This window comes from Saccostrea echinata, unplaced genomic scaffold (assembly GCF_033153115.1).
Source record: "Saccostrea echinata isolate AGI-Se365-2 ecotype Australia unplaced genomic scaffold, CSIRO_AGI_Sech_v1 ptg000030l, whole genome shotgun sequence".
NCBI classification, from domain to species: domain Eukaryota; kingdom Metazoa; phylum Mollusca; class Bivalvia; order Ostreida; family Ostreidae; genus Saccostrea; species Saccostrea echinata.
In genome coordinates, this window is record NW_026889779.1 from 17,413,090 (window position 1) to 17,437,091 (window position 24,002).

The window sequence follows — 24,002 nt, forward strand, 5'->3', positions numbered from 1 at the left end:
TCATTAGTTCTTAATTATCTCCCCTTGAAAGAGGGCCTGGTTCTTCATTTGAACAAACTTGAATCTCCTTTACCCAAGGATGCTTTGTAGTTTGGTTGAAATTGGCCGTATGGTTCTGAGAAATGAGAAAAGTTTACAAACAGACAGACAGATGGACGCCTGACAAAATGTGATCAGAAAAGCTCAAGCTTTCAGCTCAGGTGAGCTAAAAAGTTATAGCACAATGCATGCATTAAATTAAATTTACTTTAAAATCACTTATTTTTGTGGGGTTTGAGGAAAAAATATTCATTGATTGTGGGGATTCGTTGAAGAAGTGTTCAGTTGTTATATGTTTGAAATAAAAACTTTTTGAGAAAAACATGAATTTGTGGCTCTCTTCATACTATGAAAACAACAAAAATTTTACCCCCACCAAAATTAATGATTTCACAGCATCTGATATCAACTGATACTGGCTCTTTCCATTTGTTCATAAACTATAGTAATTAAACTATATGCACTGCTGTTCATTGAATTTCCCTTCAATCTGACTGAACAAATACACAATATGAAATGGATGTACTTATCATGCTTATACAAGGGTGAGATTATATGTTTTACTTGAGATTATTACTGGGTATATTAAATGTAGCATTTGGATTGTGGTAAAAAGGAGTCACTGGTGTATAATAGAGCATACGGATTTGAATTATAGAGGGATCTCTGGTATATGGCAGTATATATATAGCGAATTTAAAAGGGTCACTAGCCTACCATTCAGCATATGGATTTTGGTACAAAAGGGTCATTGGTCTACAATAAAGCATACGGATGTCTTTATATATATAGGGGTCAATATATGTAATAACAGCAAATTGAATTTTGAAATTTAAGGGGTCACAAGGGGTCTTTTTAGCAGAGTGATTGTGAATCTTAATTTTAAAAAAGTTACTCTTCAACATAATTTACAGTATGTGGATTTTGGTATACAAGCCCATTAATGGATGGTAGTCATTATAAGTACTGCAAATGGGATTGGATGGGTCTAGCAGTGACTGATGCTGGTACATGTATTGCAATACTGCTGTATACTATGAATTTGCAAATGCATTCAGGGAGGGCTTGAGGAAGTGCACTTACTGTCATGTGATTTAAATTTTGAGACTGGAATGGAATTTCAAAATAAGCCACAATCATTAATTCAGTATCACTTTTACCTTTTATAATGTAACTTCTAAAGGAAAAAATATTAAGTAAAGGGTAAAATGTGCATTTCAAACATTGACTAATCAAAACACAAGACAGAGACCAGACTTACCATTCCTTCATCATGAGCAAGAAAAACATGGCACTCATAATCACAGTATAAATTCTGTCTACTCAGGTATGCAAAACATCGTGGATCCTGATGTGTTTTAGCAAATCGAGTCATACAAGTGAGTTTGTGCTCAAATAGTACAGCTTCACTGTTAAACTTTCTGGCATGCAGCACATGCTCCTTGACCTTAAGGTTCACTTCCTGGAAGGCGGACTTACGACGTTTGACCTCTGCCATGACCCAAGGCATCACAAATTGGGGTGGATATCGCCGATCTAAAACTGCACTGCCCAAATACATGGCAACAAAATCAGGAACAGTGGAAGTGGGTGGGCTGCTTATTTCTTGGGGAGGGGTTGACACGGTTTCCCTACTGAGGGGATCATCTCCAGAATCTACAACTTCTAGGTGTTTTACAGTTGCTACTTCTGGTGATTCTTTTGAGGACTCTGCCATGGTTTCACCAGAAGCCATCTCACTGCAAAATAACATATAACATTAATATTGAAATAAAATTATTAATGTCCATCCAATGTAAATATAGAAAGAGAGCACAGGTAATGTCTCATAAGAGACAGCTGCCAACTCTATAATCATATGATGCGACTACCAAAAAAATAATCAAAACTTAGCAAAAATTTATTTTAATATGTACAAGAGATCAATTCAACTTGTAATTGACTACAAATGTATGCACTTTATAAACATGAAATATATAATGATGTTATTAATCTTTTTTTTTCTTGTAGATAAATGAATCTTTATGATTTTTATGCTTTTAAATTGCTAAACACATTTAAAGATTCTTTAAATTTACACAACCGACAAATTTCTTTCAATAAAACAGACCCATAGACAAAGTTTTTCCATAATATATTAACCATGAATAAAATTAACCTATATTGAATGGGCGACATGTTTCTAGAAATCAAATGACCTTGAAGGTGTTGCATACTCATCTGTAATGCTTTGTACAATGTGGTTTTAATACAACAACAAAATTCTTCTGTCATTTGACAGCACATTTCATTAACATTACCTTGATCCATCATTACATGCTGCATTTTTTTAATGTGTGTGTGTGTGTGGGGGGGGGGGGGGGGGAGGGAGGGGGCAATTTCTATGTTCAGACACTTTCAATTACTTTTTGTAAATATGCACTGATGTGTCACACTCCTATTAAGATAGTTGCAGTTCATTGATTATTGGTTACCAATGACAATTTTTAACCTATTCATTTTATTTTGCTAAAAATGTCAAGTTGTGAACTGTTTACAGCAAGTTATAAGCATCATACTATAACAGTAGTGACTGTCATATATTATATTCATTCACCCAATGCACAAAGATGCACCAGGTGCATGTGATACAATCTTGATACAGTGTGAATTGACAGAGATCCTTATCTAAGAGGAGAAAAAAAACCATCCTCCTGAGTGTAAAAAATAAGCAGCCTTTCACAACAGCATATTTACTTTTACTTAAAACAAAAGTTTTACTGCACTCATGATAATATTAGTTATTCACATGTTAACATTAATGGTTCCTGCTGGCCTGCATAAATGGCAAACATACAAAGCAAAAAAAAAAAAAAAAAGAAAAAAAAAAAAAGAAAAAGAAAAAAAGAAAGAAGAGAAAAAAGGATGTAATTATCTTTTAGTAATTAATGATTCATTTAATTTACATGTACTTAATTTCTAGTTTTAATAAATAAAATTTTAGTTCTCTTTTTGAGATCAAACTGAGAGAGAAAATACCTAATACAAAAACTATCTATTGCCACCTGTTTACCAAAGGTAGATGGAAGTGTGACTTTTTACCAGGAAAAATCTTTAAAAATCAAAACACTATTCAAAGACCATGCAAACACTAAAAAAATGTCTAGAACATAGGTAAAACATGCCGTCTGTCTAAAATATTCTGCAGAACTGTTAATTTTACATCCAGTGGAGCTGCATAAGAAAATAAAACAGCTAAAATTGCCTTCAAGTTAAACACTGAGCAGATATAATGGCTGATTAAATTCTGTATGTAACAGCCGGTTATATCTTTTCTTTCCAGTTCACATCTTAATTTACTTTTACTACTTTCCACAACTCTTGATTTCATCAGCCAATGACAGTTACATATTAGATCTTGATCCCCAGATAACTTCATTTAATTTTTTTGTTGATGATATGTTTTCCCTAGAAATATTAATACAGAATAGTGGACAAGCAAGTGCCACCAAAGAATAAGTTTATCAAATATATTATTTTGGGGCAGTGAATTTTTCAGTTTAGGAACTAGAACTTATAAGAATGACACTGATGACACTAAAGAACCCAGGCACTTGTTTCGTATACAGGGCACCCCTACTTATTTTTACCACAAAATAAGTAGGGGCGCCCCGTATACAAAACAAGTGTCTGTGCTAAAGAGTCAGAAAAAAAGAGAAAATCACACAGAAAGAGACATGAAGATTTCAGGTACATGGCTGAGCATAAACCCATGGCTTAGGTATGATGGTGATTAACTGACTAGATCACTTAAAGAATCCGGGAGAAACATAGGATACTTAAATTTGAAGTTTTTTTTTTTTTTTTGCCTAGGCAATGGCATGCAACATGTGCTCGGTTCTTTTTTGTGGCAAACAAATTGATACAAAATTCAATTAAGCATTAACAAAGCAATAATTAAGTGCATACAAAATTGTTTTTGCTTTTAATTTCAGGCGATTACTTTTATTGCTTTATTTATCATCCGGTCAACAAGGTAAATATCAAATAATACGACAGATCGTCTAAAATACACAGTTGTTAAAGACCGACAACCCCATAGTTCACAAGATTTCAGTAGAAAATGCATTGTTTTCACAATTGATCACGTTTCAATTAGTAAGAAAATGTGATATGCTCTTCAATATTCACCTTAATCTCAATGTTTTCGCCTCTCAGCTGATTAACAGTTCAATGCACCGCCATATTGTGACGTAAGAATTAGGTTAATCTTGAAGACCTTCAGAAATTTGCTACGAAAAGAGGAAAGTTGACACACGTTTCCATGATGGATGCAGCAGATGTTTCATAATTGCTACAATTATCTTGAATGCAGCCCAAATGGAGTTTGCTTACAAACGTACAAAGTGCACGTGCATGCACTTTTTTTTCCAGCGAAGCGGAAGTAGTTTCACAGAATAGGGTAAAACTGGGTTTTTCCTATCCGTGCATGAAAAGGGGGGGGGGGCACAGGCACGGTACAGATTCAGTAATAGTTTTTTTTTAAGCCATAGTATAATAATTATTATGCTATGGGTAAAAATATTATTACTGAACAAGTGCCGGGGGGGGGGGGTGGCAGGTCAACGTTTCAAACCCTCCCCCCGGAAAGGCCTATTAAGCACTGTTAAGGGTCTGAGAGTCTTGGAGTTGTTCTACTTCAGAAATGATTATGACATGCTCCAAAAGACTGCAGTATCTACTATATAAATAATTGTGTACAAACTAAAGGAGATGTAATTTTTAACAAGACAAATACAAATATTTTATTGGCGCAAACACAATTACAATATTGGCAAAGGCATAGCATATTATAAGAATCACACATTTATACAATATTCTAGAATGTGGGGATATGCATAAATTACGAAAGCCTATTAGGATCAATCTATGGGCAAAAATTAAAAGGCGCCATAACGCCTTTCGAAAAGGCGTAATAACGAGAAAAAAGGCGTTATTACTCCTTTCTACAATGCCTTTTATTTTCAATACATGACAAACTTAGCCTATACCTCGATCGAGGGTTGAAATCTTACCCTCGGGACATGAAACTCACAATTAAATACAGGCTGCATATAGAGCAGATGTAGGGCTATTTTCTCCAAAAAAAAAAAAATAATAATAATAATTTAAACATATCATTATAATTAGATTTCCAGGTAAGAAGATTTTTAGATGTGTAATATATTTTCAATTTTAAACCAACTTAGTCCTTCTCCCATGCCAGACACCTCTACGAAGGGTCATGGATTTCGCAAATTTGGTTGAAGGCTAATTGCTCATTTTACCCATGCAAATAGTTTCCCCTGCTTTTTTTCCAAGAGGAGAGAAAAATATTTTCAAATTTGACATATTTTTTAACACATGGCCAGCAAAGCCCCAAGCTGCATCTGAACATATCCTGGAGTGTTGACTTTTCTTGGTAAGCATGCAAACAGTTGTCTGCGAAATGTGCAGGAATATAGAAAATACTTTTAAATATTGCTTAAATAAGGATGGCTTAGATTCAATCTTTCGTATATATTTATTAATAAAACAAAGCCTTTTCATTTTTGGATATAACAGGGTAATCTTATTTTTAATATTTTTTGACTTGAATGAATTAAAACCACAGTTATTGGAGTGAGATGTACCTACACATGATTGCAATTGCAAGAGCGAATCTTGTCATGATTTTGTCTCAAGATATTAAACTTAGATTTATCTGTTAATGAAAATATACATTCAATTAATTAATTTTTATTGTGTAAACTATACCAAAATCATATGTAGCTATATTTCAGAACATGATATTAATATTAAAACAGCCATTTTGTGATGGCTCACGTAGTTATGGTTGTGGATGGGGTTCTATTAATTCTTTGAAAAAATATGAAACCATTTATTAGTGCCCATGCATGCACTTCTTCATGTATGTAGTATATATATGCTTTATTTAAACCTTACCGGCAATATTACGTTCGACTAAATATAAATTTACCAATAAACCACAGTTAATTATATTTTCAATATACTTTATAATTTAAATGGCGATGAGGTATACGTGGAATCCCCAGGACCTATTTATAGCAACAACATGAACGGTTACATTTTCATGTAAATTTAAGTATTAGTTTGATCTATTATTTGAAAAATGTATCAGCACTACTTGTCTAGAATATTCCTTGGTCACGGTTTAAACCATATATAAATGTATCGTGAAATACTTTATATTAAAAACTTAGTAGTTGTATATCGAGTGTGTCGGAACAATTAAGCTAGTTGGAACCAATAAATTCTGTTGGTTTTTAACAGGTAAGATTTTTTTTCCACTTGTGTATAATATTATATCTGCAATATTATATTATCCCGTTAATTGAAAATTTCTTCCTATCGCAAATTATTTTGGATGAATTATGAAATTAAAAAAAAAAACAGGTATGGCCTGATGTAACACCCCCACAGCTAGATACTAGTATATTAAATTTAGCTAGATCGTGGAGAGCTACTAATAAATTACTAAATCATAGAAGTACGCTGAAATTTTTGTTTCGGATGAATCTATACTTAATGAAACCAAACTAAAAAAGTATGTGCTTCTTTGTGTGGATATTTGTGAGCCCCCACTTCTTGCCAACTATTTTACCAAACATAATTTATGTTTATCAGGTCATCTTCACTTGTATCTAGGTAAGATCCCCCCCCCCCCGCCCCGGTTAAGTAGGGGTTCCAAAGAGCATTTTAACCCGGTGGATCAAATCCCCTTTTTACAAACTCAATGGCTTTCTTTAATCTTTAAGTTTACATCAGAGAGAGAGAGAGAGACTCTTATAGCAATATGAGCCATATTTTTGAGAATATTATTAGCTCCAAACATATGTGCTATAAGTATTATAATAATTCCTAGAGTAATTTCAACTTTTATGATCAATAAGACTAAAGCTAACCGTTAACAAATATACACTTTATGTATACCATATCACCCAGTATCAAAGAAAGTCGTCCCCCCATTCACAAACACACACACAAGATTTCAATTTGCTTGAATTTTTTTTCCCCAAGCAGCCTCCCCCCCTGTGGAATGAGTCTCCTCTATCAACATTTTCGCAAATTCGATATCCTTCTCATGCTACTTAATTTTGCTTTGTGAGTGTGCGTGTAATAGTTTTGTTTTATATATCATATTTGTTTTTCGTGTATGTTTGGAAATCATTTATCACATATGCAAGCCACAGATATCCGAAAAATGTATATACTGGTGTTGCTAAAAAAAATTTTTTAAAAATCTTAACCTCCTCCCGCCTAGCGGTTGGTTTCAACGTTTAAATTTCCTCGAATTATAGTTGGAGTAATCTGTGTCTCGGGTCAGGCCCTCACCATGTAGTGTAAGCATATCAAATCTTTAATTCTTTCAATTCATTCAACTAAAGATTGTAGGAGTGTGTTGACACATGTAGAATGATACGAGTTATTTGAATCTCATAACTTTATTTTAGCTATAGTTTTAAAAGGTAGATTCTGTAAAATTTATGAAACAGATTTATAATATCAGGCACGTAGCCAAACAAATTATTCATACATACAGACAACTTACCCGGAAAATCTTTCATAAGCTGATAAGCAAAAAAAAAAAAAAAATGTCTACCAAATTTGGAAAACCTATTTCGTGGGGAAGGGGGGGGGGGATAGTTCCAATTTTTACACTAACTAATCATGTTTTATTAATGCAGGGAATGATGATGAATTGACTATATTGCAACCAGAAGAGAAGTTGGGGTGGGGGGGGGGGGGTGCAACAGGCCCTACAATGAACATTTTCAGTAAAAGTTTATGCTTGGAAAAAAAGCCCCCTCCCTCCCTCCCTCATTCTACGTGCCTGATTATTTATTGTGTAAATCACTAAAGTGTCCTTTTTTATATATAAAGTCAAGAAAGTTTTTCTGAATGTGTTTTTTCTGCAACTGTAAACAAAACAAAATTCTAAATATATTACATCAATTTCAGGAATCAGGAAATCCTCTAAGAACGACGTAACCAATCGTGACAACGCACGCACTTCGCCGGGTAAAGTGAAACAAGAAACATGGCAGATCAAATCAGTTGGATACCGCTGGAATCAAACCCAGACGTGAGTTTTAAGTATTAAATTTTACTCAGTTGTTGTTATTTTTGTTCACATAAAGATTTAAACTGAAAATTACTCTCTGTCTTTTCAGGTTCTGAACAAGGTAAGTCATGAATTTAGCGAATTCTGTTCAAAGGGAAGTCACTCTCAAAATTTTCTTCTGCAACCCTGGCTGCATTGCAGCAAATTGATGTCATTAACATAATTTTCTAAACCATGCCTAATGAAAATGGGTATCTGTGTTTAAAATAATTAAAAAATCCATTCATGTTTAATTAGATTATGTTATTTGTGGTCACCAGTAAATAGAGAAATAGAAAATTAAAAAACCGTTTCATCAGTAGACATGCATGTAGGTTTATCAAAAAATAATTTATATTGTTTGGTTTATTTACACTTTGTGCACAGTACATTCACAATTTGGGTGTACCAAAAGAATGGCAATTTGTGGATGTTTATGGCCTGGAACCAGATCTGTTGGGAATGGTTCCCAAACCTGTAGCTGCTGTAGTTCTCTTGTATCCAATTACAGACAAGGTATGACCATGCATATGATAAAACAAAGAAAAAATAATAATATATGCGCCATACATAACTGATAATATTATACATAGGTATAGATATAAATGTTATCCTATTTGTTTCAGTCAGAGGCAACCACTATTGGTGAACAGAAACAAAATCCCGACTTGTACTTTGTCAAACAGACAATTAGAAATGCATGTGGCACCGTGGCCATTGTTCATGCTCTTGCCAATAACCAGGATAAGATAAAATTCCTTGGTATGTTATTTTAAGTTGGAGAATTCAGAGAATGTTTATCTAGAGTTAAAGAAAAAGAATTCACTTTATTAATACATGTGTAATGTATATTAGCATACATATGAACTTTTTTAGATGTGTTTTACTATAAAAGTAAAATTAAAATTGAATTATTAAGAATATTTCTTAATTTGCAGATGATAAACACTTTGCTCAGTTTCTCAAAAAGACCCTTAGTATGTCAGCTGAAGAAAGAGCTGAATTTCTGCAAGTGGACCAGGTAAAATCAATTTTTTAAACTCGGAATGTTTAACTTTTCCCACCAGAAAGGCCTCATCCATGTTTAATTGGCATGCCTACAGACAGATAAGCTGTGTGTGTTTTTTCCTGAGTAAATTTTCCATATCCAAAACATTTCCTGGTTCCTGAAATGGAATATTGAACTAATTTCCTGGATTAGTCCATTGCTATTTTTATGCATGCATTGTGTAACTTATGCAAAAAAGATAGTTTCCCTATTTTGATAGAGAGTGGATTGTTTGCATACATTTGATATTCTGTCTACAATCAATTTTTGAGAAATTAAATGCATTAAGATCTTAGACTGAATATGCAGTAGCATTGAACATTTACAAATCAGAACCATTTATTCTTAGGACATGGGATCAGCTCATGAGGACACAGCACAAGAAGGACAGACTAAGGTATAAAAAAATATTTAAGGTTCATTGACACTGTGATAAGAGGAATAACTGTCATTGGGATAGATATCTGTTATTTCTTTATAAAATTGTCAAGTTAAAATGATGTTTCCATCAAATTTGCCCTACAAGGTATGCTTATTTTATGTGGATTTCAATTATAGTTTAAGATTTCTCTCGAAAATCATTAAGGTTACAGCAAAATAAACCTTACACAATATAAATACTGTAAATCACTTTTTATTTGCAAGAACTTTATTTTCACATAATTACGCGAGTGCCTGCTCATGAAAATTTTATTCTTGTATATATTTGTATTTTTAAGGATTATATACAATAATCACAACAGCTCACCAAAATTTATCTCGCCTATAAATACCAGATAGCTATCTCGGGAAAATAAATTGTCGCGGAAAAATATAGTGATCTACAGTTTACATAATATATCACTTTTTCCACAAGCGAAATAATAGAATCTGATGTTGAAAATACTGGCAAAAATTTCATCCATTGCATTCTGGTTTAACAGGCCCCTCCAAGTGAAGCCAAAGTCAACACTCACTTTGTTTCCTTTGTGTGCAAAGATGGAGGATTGTACCAACTGAGTGAGAAACCTTTCATTCATATTGTTGTCTACAGTAAAAATGTCATATTAAACTGATATTAATTCATTCTAAGTGAACATCAAAACATAGACGAGGCAAAATAATTCCTGAATCTTCCCTCCCAGTTCAAGAGTTTCTGCAATAGACAGGGATGAATTATTTTGTGGGTTGAAAAACTATGCATAAACTTTCTGGTTTGACTAGATTCATGAAAAATGGTGGGGTGGAGGTAGAAACGAAATTCCTTGGCTTTCTGGATTCCTATGTCTTGATTTTGAAAGATCAATTTACTGTCTTGTTTATGTCATTATGCCAGTATAAGCAGATTTTCTTGATAACCTATATTTACTAGAAAAGCGTAGTGTGATGTCATCGGTTTATATGTTATATATTTCTGTTTTAAGCATTGACAATGTACATATAAAATCAATCAGTTGTATCAAGCTAGTGAACATTTCACATTTTTATGGTACATGTATTTTGATTTTCAAACAGTGTGTTTATGTGTTTGTAGATGGTCGAGATGATGCCCCCATCTACCATGGACCATGCACTCCTGACTCTTTGTTGGAGGTAAGGTTGCAAAAACTTGGGTCTCAATAGCTCAGTGGTTAGAGCACTGACACATTACACCAGAGATCCTGGGTTCAAGTACTGGATAAGACTTTTTTTTCACAAACTGTGACATGTGTTTGTTCCGACTGCAATAAGTGACATTAACAGATGAAAAGAGGTAATTATGCCTTTCCCATTAAATTATAAAAGTTTAATTTTTTTTATTTACTTTGATAGAAGACTGCAAAGGTTGCTAAACAGTTCATGGAGAGGGATCCAGACGAGTTAAACTTCACTCTGATGGCGCTGAGTAAAGTCGAGTGAAAAAGTCGCTCCATTGATCTCGGTCAAAAAATATTCTCCTAATAAGCTTATTTGGTGCACCAGGATTTTCTCACAAGAAATATTTGCTGCGCTGTGTCATTTGAAGTACTCATGAAACTTACTCACAACTACCAAGTCTGCTTTAAGTGACTTACACATTGTCAGTGCCGTTGTTGTGCAATGCAGATAAGTATTCAAAAACTTCCAGCTTTAAACATGTAGTTGTTTCTTTGTACAGATGTATATAATCTGGATTGTTAAAACTTCTCTTTCTGAACTTTTTTAAATTTATCACTTAAATTTTTTTTTTTACATATTTTCAAGACTTTTGGCATCATTTATCACTTGGAAATTTTTATATTCAGTTTGTTTTTGGTTTTTGATTCAGAAAAAAATTATTTTTGCAAATGGGATCATTTATTTGGTTTTAGTATAAACTGTACATATTTTTTCAGGATTTAGAAATTGAAAATGCCATTTTCGTAGAATACTGGGAATAACTAGTACTAAATTAACTGGTATATTGACCGATATATGTATGTATTAAATCGGAAATTTTGCTTTCATCTTCAAATTATACAGGCAAATCAAAATGGAAACAATGTCAAAAAGTTTCTTTTTGTTAACACTGTGATAACTAACTATGTATTAGGGTCTGACAGTTCATAAACAAGTTATCCCTAGTCGTGTGTATGTTGTATTGCAGTATCATTGCTAACGTAAAATGGGATTCCTTGTAATATGGAAATGGATGCTTGATTCTTTTCTGCATTGTGAAAATGCTGTAAGCATGTGATGGCCATAATGAAATAAATGTATTTTGTAGTACATGTATGCTCTTCTGTTCTATTATAGTAATGTAAATATATTTACTGCTAACCTCCCCCGCACTCCCCCCACACCCCACTTCCTAGCCCAGACCTGACCTAACTGTGGAACTGTGGCTCTAGTCTATGGGAAAGAAAATTTGGACTGTTATGTCTGTCAGAATTTTTTTGCCCCGTAATCAGAGATTTGGAGGCATAGTTTTTAGTCTCTTTGTTGATCTGTCCACAAAAATTTTAGCCTTGCCCATAATTTTTGAATGATTGGTGCCAGGGTTTTCATATTTTATGTGTATTCCTTGTTACAAGACCTTTGGGTATCAACACTTTTGACCTTATGACCTTGACATTTACCTACTTTAGACTGTAACCTTGGCCCTGAGCTGCCATACGGGGGCATCAGTGTTTCACAAACACAAGCTACAGCTCTGCAGCTACGAGGGGTGATCAAAAAGTTCACGAACTAATTGAATTACTTCCATAAAAGATATAAAATTAGGTTTTATATTCATTATTTTTTAAAATAGTCCTCTCTGATTTTAATGCACATCTGCCATTGTTCTGCCCATGCACGAATCACATGATCCAGGTGGTCATGTGACATGCTTCCTGGCGTTCTGTTCACAGAAGCTTAAAGATTTTTCAGAGTTTTATATTTCTTACCATGCAAGTTATTTTTTATAACAAAAAGAGTCCATTTGTCAGAAATGGCCAAATCTCGGCAATTGGGTGGGTGGCTAAGGATATCCTTTCCCAGAATGAGCATGGTGACCGTCGCATCCAAAGTCCTCTGTCTTGGTAGCATTGTTTTCCCAATGTGGATAAAATATGGCTGCCTTCTTTTTATCATATCTGATATGTTTAAAGTCTAAAGTAAACTATATTTTATGGATTTGATAATTATATTATTGTTAAAATATTCAACTATTTTTCTAACTGTAACTTAGTGATTGTTCTTAACACATTGCTCAACTAAGGACACATCTCTTCCCAAGCTTGCTTTCACTGGGCAACAGAACATCATTTTTAACCATCTCCCTTCCTTCACTAAAACAACCAATCCAATTAATGATTGAACTTCTGGCAAGTCTTTTGTCTTCATAAACCTTGTACAAATTATTATATGCTACTGCAAAGGGATTTCCAAGATACACATTAAACTTTACAGCCCTTCATTGCTCGAGTACGACTGAGTCAACCATTTTTTGTCACAGGTCACCTACATATTGAAGTCATTTTCACATTGTGACGTCACAAACATGGAGCAAAACATTACAAATCACCTGCTATTTATAGAACGTGTATGATTATATGAATGCCAAATTTCATTCTGATCTGAATTGTGGTTTTGTAAATATAGAGATAGTTCACGAACTTTTTGATCACCCCTCATATACTTGACCTTGATAACATCCATTGGTTTCGAGGACAGGACCTCAATCTCAATGCCTGGACAAAAGCTGACACACTTAAAATTTATTTGGTTGAACCAATGGTAAAACTTGTATTATTGCATGATTATAACAAAGCAACTGAAGCGAGTATTATGTTTATTTTGTCATTAGCACAAATTGTTAACGTGAACACAATTGTATATAATGTATAAGAAAAATATACTAAATAAAAATGTATTAAATGCCAAGTTGCAATATAATAGATGCTAGACAAAAATAACACCAGTCTAGCATGTATTTCATTGGTGACAATAGTGTTTTGCATCTTTAAAAAAAATTACAACAATACTTGTAATACATAGATTGTCTGGGAAAAGAGGTCTTTCAAATTAATGTTCACTCCAAATGTATTTGATGGTTATCAGTCACAGGTAGGTATGTATAATTTAAGTACATTTTATTGGAGTAACAAAATTGAAGATACAGTCATTTTTTAAGAGATATGTAGGTTTTTGATTATGACAAGGGAATGAAAAGTTAAGTACTTCCAGTATTCTTTGGAGGAAATGCTATTTTGAAGACGCATATCCAGCATTGGTATACTGTTGGTTACCTGAAAAATAGAAACACTAGATCATCAAGAACTGAACCATTTTAATACAGGAGTTTATTTACATGTATAATCAATAGTGACTGTCAATGACATCACTGTATCTTAACGCAAGCTACAATTGGACAATTTTTTTTTTCAAGTCGGACATACTGTAGGAATTTTAAGGGAGGCATATTTAATTAATTTATCAAAATTAGTGACTATAGCTATAACATCATCATCGCAAGCCACAGGTTTAGTGTCTATTCCATTTCCATTTCTATTTGTGGAATTAGAATGGACACAAATCTCATGGCTTGTGGTGATGCTATAACATCATTTCCAAACATCATAACACATTTGGAATGTGTGACATTAAAATGAATGAATAAAATATTACTTTTCAATACTTTGTTTCCATGGTAACGTATATCATTAACATATATCATACTTTTTTCCCCAAATATTTTTAACATGCTGCAAATGTTAATAATGGGACTCTAAACATGTTTAAGAAATGCTATTTTTCAGACTGGGACATGTTGCCATGGTAACCATGACACAAAGCAACCAATTTTTACCTGATAAGTTTATGGTAGCAAATACTTTTATCATAGCAAGTTTGAAGAAATTTTGTGACTATTTGCATGCCATGGCTCCTACATAAGAGTTAGAGTCATTACAGAGAATGGCTCTTGAAGCTAGACAAAAACTTGAGAAATAAGACTTTGAACGTCTAGATTCGTTAATAAAATGTAATACAGAAAGACACAACTTTCCAACACAAAAGCTCATCTGACCTACAATAACCTGTAGATCTTAAATAAAGATAGCACCAGAACCTGTCATTTTTTTCAAAATATTCAATTGAACATTTCAATGAAAGTAAGATCATACTTGAGACAACATATCCAGAGTTAACACTGACATTGGGGTCTGGCTCTAATTCCATATAAATATGGGACTTGGTAGACATCTGTCGATTTGGTCCTGTCATCTGCTGTTGAACAGAAGGGAGGGGGCGCTCATATGCATGCGAGATATCACCTCTGGAAAAGACATTCAATTTCTATTTCAGCAGTCAGAGAAACATGGATGATTCTGAAAAACCAACTACAGCTGAGCCTCGTTACTTTGAACACTGATATCTCAAATATCAGGGATATGTCAAAGTGATTTAGCAGTCCCAACCACTTTTTCTTTATTTTTTTAACCTTGTTATCTTGAATCCTTGGATATCTCAAAGTCTAATCTTCGTCCCATGGAGTTGAAGATAACCAGGTATGACTGTAGTATACATGAAATTTTTCATCTGCCAATATACAATTAAAAACCGACCAGTGACAAATAATATTTGTGATCAAGGTTTCCTGTTTCATATAAATCATATAAGTTTTTAACTGTTTATCTGTATATTGGGCTTTGCACGAATCTCATGGATTTTGTACAATTTTACAAGTTGGATTATTCAATATTGTTTCAAACAGTATTGCTCAATATACTTGAGATATTCTATTCGTTCTGCACTATCCATTGGTACTGCTATATCCTGTGGTTTCTGTTTATATTTGTAATACATACCCTGGTCTGATTGGACCCATATATTCTGTTCTTTGTGGTTGTCGTATTTCACTTTTATAGCGGGGATCTGGTTGCTGAAGTTTGTTTTGCTGCCTTGGAACACTACTCTTTTGCTGAAAATGCAGTTAATTAAAAAAAAAAAAAGACTTCTCTTTTTTTTATTTCATTCAAGTAAAAGGTTAATGTAAACAATTTAGTGAGTAGATACTGAAGTACTAATTAATCTTGTGAAAACTAAAGCTTTATAAATTACCATTTGTGGTTGGTATTTTAAAGCAGCTTTTTCACTTTGACTTTTGCGGCAACAACAACATGCAACAGTAATTATGATGATAAGCAACAAACCGCCACCACCACCTGCTGCTACTGGTATCACCCAAGCTGGAAGATGTAACATATGGGACATCATTTTCAGAAAAGAATGTAAATCTAATTGGTTATAAACTGAGACAAATATTAGCAGAAGCAAGTAGCTTCAGCAAAACTGATTTTTTTCTCTCCGTACTTGGCAGTGCAGTGCTATTCTTTGCTGGCGCTGGTGTGGAAACTACGTAGAATTTACAAGTTTCGCAACAGTCCTTAAGGATCCCGGCGGTGGCATACGTGGCACACTCATTAGCCCGGCAGTCTAACACTCTGTCCCCATACAGACAGTCTACAATAATTATCATCATGATCATTGCTGATAACGAATTTTTTTTATTGTTTTAAAGAGTATCAACTACTGGTATGTTATATGCATTCCACAATGAACAATTCTATCCTTATGCAGCTGATTTCAAAGGCAGTGCATCTTTATATCAAATTATGTAATATTAATATATATCTGCATACCCTGAATTCCTGTTTCATAGCCATGACAGGTCTGACAGCAAACATTCCGCGCTGCACTTCCGTCAGAAAGTGAACCATAGCAGTCCCCTGGGAAGGTCAGGGCAGAGCAGTTTCTCTGGTCCCCATATTTACAAGCTGTAGGTACATATGTTAGAGGAAAGAAATGAAGAATATCAAATTTTCACCCTTTGATTTATAAACTGAGAGAAAGGGAGAGAGTTAGGAGGTAGAAAGAAAAAGCTTACATTGGATTTGTGTTTTGTATGCTGCACATGTTGCGCAACACTGAACCTCTGTGTTGCTGGAGTAACATGGTGCTCCGCTGGTTATACTTGTGCATGCTTGTTGTCTATCACCATATTCACATCCTTAAAAGTCACAAAATAGAAACATTTGAAGAAACTAAATGCTGCCTTTATTTGATATACCTATAAAAACCGAATTGCAAACAAAACATTTATTCGAGAAATATTCACAGAGTTGGCCATCGATCCACGCTCATATATTTTGCATACAAGGTTTATTTATACGAGACATACATTTATAATATACAAGAAGGCTCAGAAATGAACAACAATTAGTTAAAATTTGTTTTTTCATTAAAGATTCTCCAATATCACAATTGGTTTACTGAGAATGCCAGCTCTGGCTGTAAATTTTTCAAATTACATGTATATCTAAATTGTCCTTAACACGTGTACCCTTTTAAAATTCATGTTACAAATACATTGAATTTATTATCTAGTCCCACTTTGATTTAATTCATTTTAATCTTCGGCATACCAGGGTCACCGGTACTGACGTCATTGCAACTTTTGCAGCACCTTACTGCATATCCAACGTAGCAGACGGCGGGGTTGGATGTGATCCCTGTACAGTTTGCACCAAAATAATTGCCATATAAACAATTCTCTGAAAATAATTATAATTAAAATGATATTAGGTGAGAAAATAAAAAAAAAAGCTTCTAAAAATAGTATATAAAAATTACACAACCATCTCCGCTTATACATGTATATTTCAGAACTGATTCTCTCAGATCATCATAATGGATATTAAATATATGAACCAACATACATTTGTATTTATGTTGTTACATAGTATTACTTTATTTCAAATGCTCAACTGAGATACTAGTTGTATGAATCTGTAGACATATCCTTTTTAATTTGTTAATACTGACTCATTGATAAAATCTCTTTTATACTCAATAATTTTAAAATCTCTTCGATTATAACGAAGAAAATTGCTCGATTTCTTAGGCTGATAGCAAGGAAAGTTATTTCAAATTCTTTTTTCTTGTAAACTAAGTAAAACATTAAGTGATTTTTAATTAGTCTTCAGGAATATACCTACTCAAACATTCCGTTTTAGAGTTTCAAAGAATAGTTACCAGGTTCTGTTGGAGCTGTGTTGTCCGCTTTGCATTCTCCTTCAATACACCACTTCAAAAAAAAAAAGAAGAATTTTACAGTCTATTCAAATAATACTTTTGTATATCTAGGTGTCAAGTGACCACAAATTATCTGCATTTTCCAATAAATGTCTTCCATAAACACCTAATTAATTCGAATTCAACTCTCCGTGAGAACAGGGTATTAAAATTGTCAGATATACATCTTCTATGAATTTCCAAAGCCACTTAATTAATGCTTATACTTACTTTACCTGAGCCACAGGTAGTATAATCTAATGGAACCACCAAATCACAAGAATTACCAGTGTTGGGGTTAAAACACCAAAGTCCGGTGCAGACTGTAGTAAAATCGCCATTAAAATTGTCCTAAAATGTACGAAAGGTTTAATCTAATTAAAATTAGATGTTCCGAATCCGCTACTGCTTCTCAAACGTTTGAGAAGCGGTAGCGGATTCGGAACATCTAATTTTAATTAGATTGCGAAAGGTTATCTCTAAAGCCGCACAGAATTTTTCTTAATTTCCCCGTTACATAAACATGATTCTGATCTGATACTTATATACAATACTCACAATATTTAAAAAAAATATATAATCTTTTTTATACGTCATTTTAAATTTAAGACTTTCTTCATTATGTGACTTGCAAGTTACGCAATAAATGTTGAAATACATCTATATTAAATTGATATATTTAGAATATGGATTTTTTTCTCTTACTAAGCAAGCGTATGATTGTGAATTCCCCATGGCGTGTCTACACTGACGATCAATTGAAATCTCCTGTCCTATCTGTCTGTTGATGAAATCTGCAAGGTTAGGAATCGTTCCCGTATGGTCAGTTCTCTTCAAACAATTACTGGCGGTCCTGTTGGTAAAAATATAATGAAAAAATATATATCGACAGTCAACTTGTTTCTTAATCTAAATGCAAAAAATAAATAAATCTAAAAATGACGGACAAAACAGATACTATAGTATTCCTTACTTCAGAAACCTTTAGAATCTCTCCTTTACTGTGTTTATATTGTATTTTCAAAACACATATACTTTTGTAATTCATTATTTTGACAGATAAATATAAAATGTGTTTACTTACAAGTCTATACTGCTTAGAAGGTTTCCCATTTCTTTCTTTGAACAGCTAGAAAACAGCCAGGGGTGTCTAGCCTTAGACCCATCCACTGCTGAGCTGGTGGCTTCCATAATGAAATAGCTTTGTCTGTTACAAGTGTTCTCAAACCCATCATGCCTAGCCCCTAGACTGAAAAATAAGTCTTGTACAGTATGTTACCGTACATATAAGCCTAACTTATGCTTTAAAATACCCACGATAGAGATTTATGTCCTTAATAATGAGGGTGTGGAAGAAAAAAATTCTAGGAGTCTGAGAATAAATCAGAAATGTATACATACAATATTCATAGAGTATATAGATGGCAAATTGTAACTCCTGAGATCAGATCTTTCACCTGAGATGAAGTCGGGAAAAAAAAATGGTCTGATGACTTAATTGGTAAGCCAAGGAACCTGCTGTTATTTTACACTTATGTACATTAAAGTTAGATCAAATATCATTGATCATAGCTCCAACCACAAGGTACATGCAGTGGCGGATTTAAGGGAGGTGCCCCCTTAAAATTGTCAAAGCGTAAATCGTATTTTCGTCGAGAAAATGTAAAATTGCCCACTTGGTAGACCTCATTTTTACCCAACAAAATCTCTAGAATCCAGGAGCTTCGGGGGAGGGGGTTTGCCCCCTGGAAGCCCCCACCCACTGGGGGGCCACAAGGTGGCCCCAGACCCCCTGCCTACCTTTCTGCGCCCCCTAACTTCAATTCCTGGATCCGCGCCTGCATGGTTACAGTTGTCTACTGCCAACTGTCCACTCACAGATTTGACGCACGATTTTGATATTGTGATAATAATTTGACTAGGTCATATTTTTGAGGGACATTAGTGATTTCAAGTGCATTTCATGTTTTATGAACTTTTATAGGGTGGAAAATCAATAAAGGTTGATATCTGATTGAAATTAGAAAGTTCTAAGAAAGGATGTATTGTCATTTCAGTTGTGATTCTTATAGCGCTCTTGGAAAAGTCGTAAAATTTACCAATATTCATAATTACCGGCAAAATTCAATATACATGTAATGTATATAAAAAATATGCAAGAATGTTGAAAGGGATCATTTATCATTGGGCCAAATAGTACTAGACCTGTACATTAATGTTAAGGTTGAATGTATGCTGAGCATATAGTAAAACCAATGCTATGTACATGTATTACAAAATGCACGTTTTTCTTACCTGTGTCCCAATTCATGTGCAGCCACTGTATGCAATATGAAGTTCAAGTTTTCCTCTACAACGGACTGACTTTTATCTTGACATATTTGTCCTTGGAAGGCATAACCTAAAATCATGGAGAATAATCACACTATTTACCCTGTTCATTCTAATTTTTAGAACCTTAAATCCATTAACATTTAAAGTATTTATAATAATGCATACCTGCTATGTCGTTATCGAGGGTACCCATGCCTTTTATAATGTCGTACCTTGAAAAAAAATCATACTTGCATAATCTTATAATTTACTTAATGTTATCAATAAATTATACTCCTTTAATGTGCATTTTTGCAATATTTACTATAGGTCTGTGGGACTTAACTTACTTATTACCAAGCAATAATTTGAAGAAAAAAAAGACAAAAATGTTCCATGTTTTGAACAGTCTCTATATAACATTATATGAGGGTGGTTGCATATCTAATTGATAATTTGCAGTTTTGCTGATTTCAAAAAACTTTCTTTTAAAGGTTTCCCCTTTAATTTGTAAGGTTTAAATTCGTGTCCCTTTTTCTTAGCACTATGCATCCCTGCAGCAGAGCTGAATGGACTGTAATTAATCTACAGTAAATGCTGAGCTGATGCTTGTACATAGGCGTCGGAAGCATATTGAAAGTGGGGGCTTAAAACCAACAAAAAAACTTTGGGGGGGCAGTTTATGTCTATCTTTGCAAAAAATGGGGAGAAGGGGCTAAGCTCCCTTAGCCCCCCAAACGGTTCCGATGCCTATGCATACATGTACATATGCCTAGACGCACATCCTCTGCAGATGATTTAATAACATTCAAGAGGAGGTATGTAGAATACTGTAAATCCTGTTTTATTCGCGAGAACTTTACTTTACCGAGAGCGTATAGTTCTCGCAATTATTTGTATAAGTGAAGATAATCATAAAGTAAAGAAGAAACATCAAAATTCCTGAAAATTATGTCTCGCTTGTAAATACCAAATGAATGAGGTGTCGCAAATTTTTAGTGATCTACAGCATATCAATTATCAAGCTTATGCATATACTTTTAATTTTGTAAATATTCATTCATATACATTTTTATTATAATTTTCGAGCGCGAAATGGCATTCAACAATATATATTGATCAATGTTAGTATAAAAGTTAACCTCAGTCGTCCTTACTGTGTGAAGGCCATAGCGTGGTCATGTTTTGGCAGCTTATCCCTATTTGTGGTAATCCACTGCGAGAAAGCTTGAAGAACCTGGTCAGCGTCCAGTCTACCATTGGCCTGGAGGGTACTTGACCACGGTGAGTCTGACGAACTCTACAATTTTCAAAAGGATATGACGATATGTTATATGACTTCTTGTTGCAAATTTCTTTTTTTTTAATCTAATTCACATCATCGTACGATTGTATTTGCATATTTTGTTGATTGTAAAGTAATTCAAACTCTAGGAATCGGTTGGCTTATCATTAACACCCTGTGTTGTCCCCTACTTTTGCTATGTAGACTCCTACATAAACAATCCTGATTTGGTACGATTCTGTGTTGATGCTCCGATACCGGACATCCATCTAAAAAAATACGAATATCAGAGACGAATAAAGAATCAGATTTGTTAAAACGATATATTTAAATATTTCCCACCACTACCTTAAGATCCTTACCCCGTTTACAGTAAATGCCGAGACTGTCCTGATAAAATTCTCTACTTCAGCATCACTGGCGGTAGAACCAAGAAAACTTCTCCAGCTGTTGAATATGAAAATGATGCTTGAATACTCAAAGTAATTCACTGTGGTTTATTTTGGCTTGTACATAATTTCGGTACTTTATATACGTCGATTTAACGAGTCATGGTAGCGAACTGAATATGGTATTAAGGCACTTCATGAAAAAGAAATGTTATATCAAGCATTACTTACTTGCTTTAATTGAAAATGCACATATATATATATATATATATATATATATATATATATATATATATATATATATATATATATATATATATATATATATATATATATATATATATATAACAAAGAAAAAAAGGCTCATACAAAATTCTGTACGTACTATTCGAACACGGAGGAATCTGTGACCAGCAGCAGTTCTACTTCGAAAGCACCTGTTGCACGTTTATGTCTACCTCGTCTGGGAACAAACTTTACATCATCTACAAAGTCATGCAGGTATCTCTATAGATTCACAGTTCAGTATACAGAAATTAAATTATTTTCTTTTTTGATACAGTTTTCATGCAGTTCTTCGATTCTACAAAACCCCCAAACACTAAACTATAAATTGTTCAGAATCGACCATTTGATGGATCGTTTTTTAGCTGATTAGTCTCGGAGTTGTCTTTCTTCATCTTTGAAATATAATAAAAATACTACATACAATGGTAGTGATAAATTGAATGCATCACGTAAACTTGACAGTTTTGAGTATAACAGGGCTTACAAAGTAACACCTAAAACGAATTTTCTGATATTTTTGAATTATAATCTTGGAAGTTATCTCTCTTATCAGAGGGTCATTACACCTTAATGTGCAAAAAAATGTAAATAATAGGAATTTTTGGATTTTGTTATTGTCTATTACAGTATAATTAATTCTGTGCATACTTTGTTTTACATCCTCTGAAATATTAAATCATGATATACATGTACATGTATTTTATTTATTGGAGTGGGTGGGTGGGTTGGTGGCGGTGGGTGAGGGTGGGTGAGGGGATTCTAGCATTTAATGCTTTTCATACTGTACATAACCAGTGCCGGAGGACACTCTAAGTCTAAGGTGTCTGATTATATACATAAAATCTGTTGTGTGTCTGTTAAAGTAAATAATTCCACATCTAAATCTCATTAAACCAGAAGTCTCTGACGAGACTGTAGCTCTACTGGTTGTACTTATAAAGGAAGATAAAAGTAGCACTTGGACTTGAAACTTTGCAACAGCAATAAATAGAAAAATGATCCTTGGTTTAGTCTCTTTTTGTGGCAAAATTTATTGCAATCAGACTAAAACTGTAGGAGGGGTAGCCTTTTAAACCAAATTTACAGAAATTTCGATTTAAGTAACCATGGCAACATCATTTAACAAAATCAAAGAACAATAACGACATTTATGTATCTCAGTGTAGTCTACTTGTATGCCAAGTTATACTGAAATCAGACAAAAGTGTAGGAGGATTAGCGTTTTGAAAGTATTTCAAGAAAATTTCTATTTTTAGTAACCATGGCAATACTGTTCATCAAAATCAAAAACCGATAAACAGAATTATGTATCTTAGTGTAGTCTACTTGTGTGCCAAGTTATATTGAAATCAGACCAAAACTGTGGGAGGAGTAGCGTTTTGAAAAATTGTTTACAGACGGACAGACGGACGGACGCCTTACTATCACATAAGGTCTTCTGGTCTCTGACCAGTAGAGCTAAAAACTAACCTGGTTCGTAATAGTCCGTCTTCAGATGGTTAGCTCCAGACAGTTTCTTTATTTTGTATTTATGTGAGTTCTTCACAGGCTCCATGAAGTACATTGAGTTTTTAGATATGAACGTCCCGCGCTATAATCAAAATGTACACTATCAATGCTATATGACATATTGTGTAACAAAAGATTTCATGCAAAATTCAATAATTCTAAAAAGAATACAATTATTTTTTGACTGGTAAAGTTCAACATGCATCCTTTTTCCCCACGTCTGTTTTCTCTGTCAACGAAGAATTCAAACAAGTATTCATTAAATAATAAACCTGAAACGTATTTTTTTTTGTGTGTGTGTAATTAATGTCTTAGTTGATTTGGATATAGTTGAAATTACTCACCAGAGAAAATTTTCTACAGATTTCGTCCAAACACGTGATTTGAAAAGCGGCTCCGTTGTTCAAATCTTGATAGAAGGACACAATCTTCAAAATAAATACATATTTTTGT

At 33.7% G+C, this 24,002-nt stretch overlaps 2 protein-coding genes across 3 annotated transcripts in view; one reads left to right on the plus strand and one right to left on the minus strand.

Moving 5' to 3' along the window:
* Positions 1-24,002, minus strand: part of LOC133196878 (TBC1 domain family member 4-like) — a 45,970-nt gene that overhangs the window by 20,018 nt on the left and 1,950 nt on the right. The window contains 23 exon segments of the mRNA XM_061332727.1: positions 1,301-1,778; positions 13,872-13,939; positions 14,090-14,246; positions 14,559-14,577; positions 14,816-14,967; positions 15,500-15,612; positions 15,753-15,880; positions 16,005-16,154; positions 16,334-16,468; positions 16,579-16,701; positions 17,117-17,245; positions 17,727-17,778; positions 17,997-18,116; positions 18,471-18,618; positions 18,850-19,014; positions 20,061-20,166; positions 20,265-20,311; positions 21,236-21,378; positions 21,555-21,632; positions 21,726-21,810; positions 22,138-22,237; positions 23,511-23,631; positions 23,894-23,977. Of these exon segments, the coding sequence (XP_061188711.1) occupies positions 1,301-1,778; positions 13,872-13,939; positions 14,090-14,246; positions 14,559-14,577; positions 14,816-14,967; positions 15,500-15,612; positions 15,753-15,880; positions 16,005-16,154; positions 16,334-16,468; positions 16,579-16,701; positions 17,117-17,245; positions 17,727-17,778; positions 17,997-18,116; positions 18,471-18,618; positions 18,850-19,014; positions 20,061-20,166; positions 20,265-20,311; positions 21,236-21,378; positions 21,555-21,632; positions 21,726-21,810; positions 22,138-22,237; positions 23,511-23,631; positions 23,894-23,977 (2,901 nt within the window).
* On the plus strand, positions 8,062-11,938 carry LOC133197442 (ubiquitin carboxyl-terminal hydrolase-like). 2 transcript variants are annotated; one of them, XM_061333485.1, is made up of 9 exons: positions 8,062-8,164; positions 8,253-8,264; positions 8,570-8,698; positions 8,809-8,944; positions 9,121-9,203; positions 9,580-9,627; positions 10,154-10,229; positions 10,744-10,802; positions 11,022-11,938. In XM_061333485.1, exons 1-9 carry the CDS (start codon positions 8,120-8,122, stop codon positions 11,106-11,108), a joined length of 675 nt encoding a protein of 224 aa, XP_061189469.1. In that variant the 5' UTR covers positions 8,062-8,119; the 3' UTR covers positions 11,109-11,938. The 2 variants fall into 2 exon arrangements, with proteins under 2 accessions (XP_061189469.1, XP_061189470.1); XM_061333486.1 differs by lacking the exon at positions 8,253-8,264.

Excerpts from the sequence above, each read along its gene's own strand:
- LOC133197442 (XM_061333485.1), top strand. The coding sequence starts at position 8,120 with ATGGCAGATCAAATCAGTTGGATACCGCTGGAATCAAACCCAGAC. Across the intron at positions 9,628-10,153 it reads CACAAGAAGGACAGACTAAG|GCCCCTCCAAGTGAAGCCAA; the intron begins GTATAAAAAAAT and ends CTGGTTTAACAG. Across the intron at positions 10,230-10,743 it reads TGGAGGATTGTACCAACTGA|ATGGTCGAGATGATGCCCCC; the intron begins GTGAGAAACCTT and ends ATGTGTTTGTAG.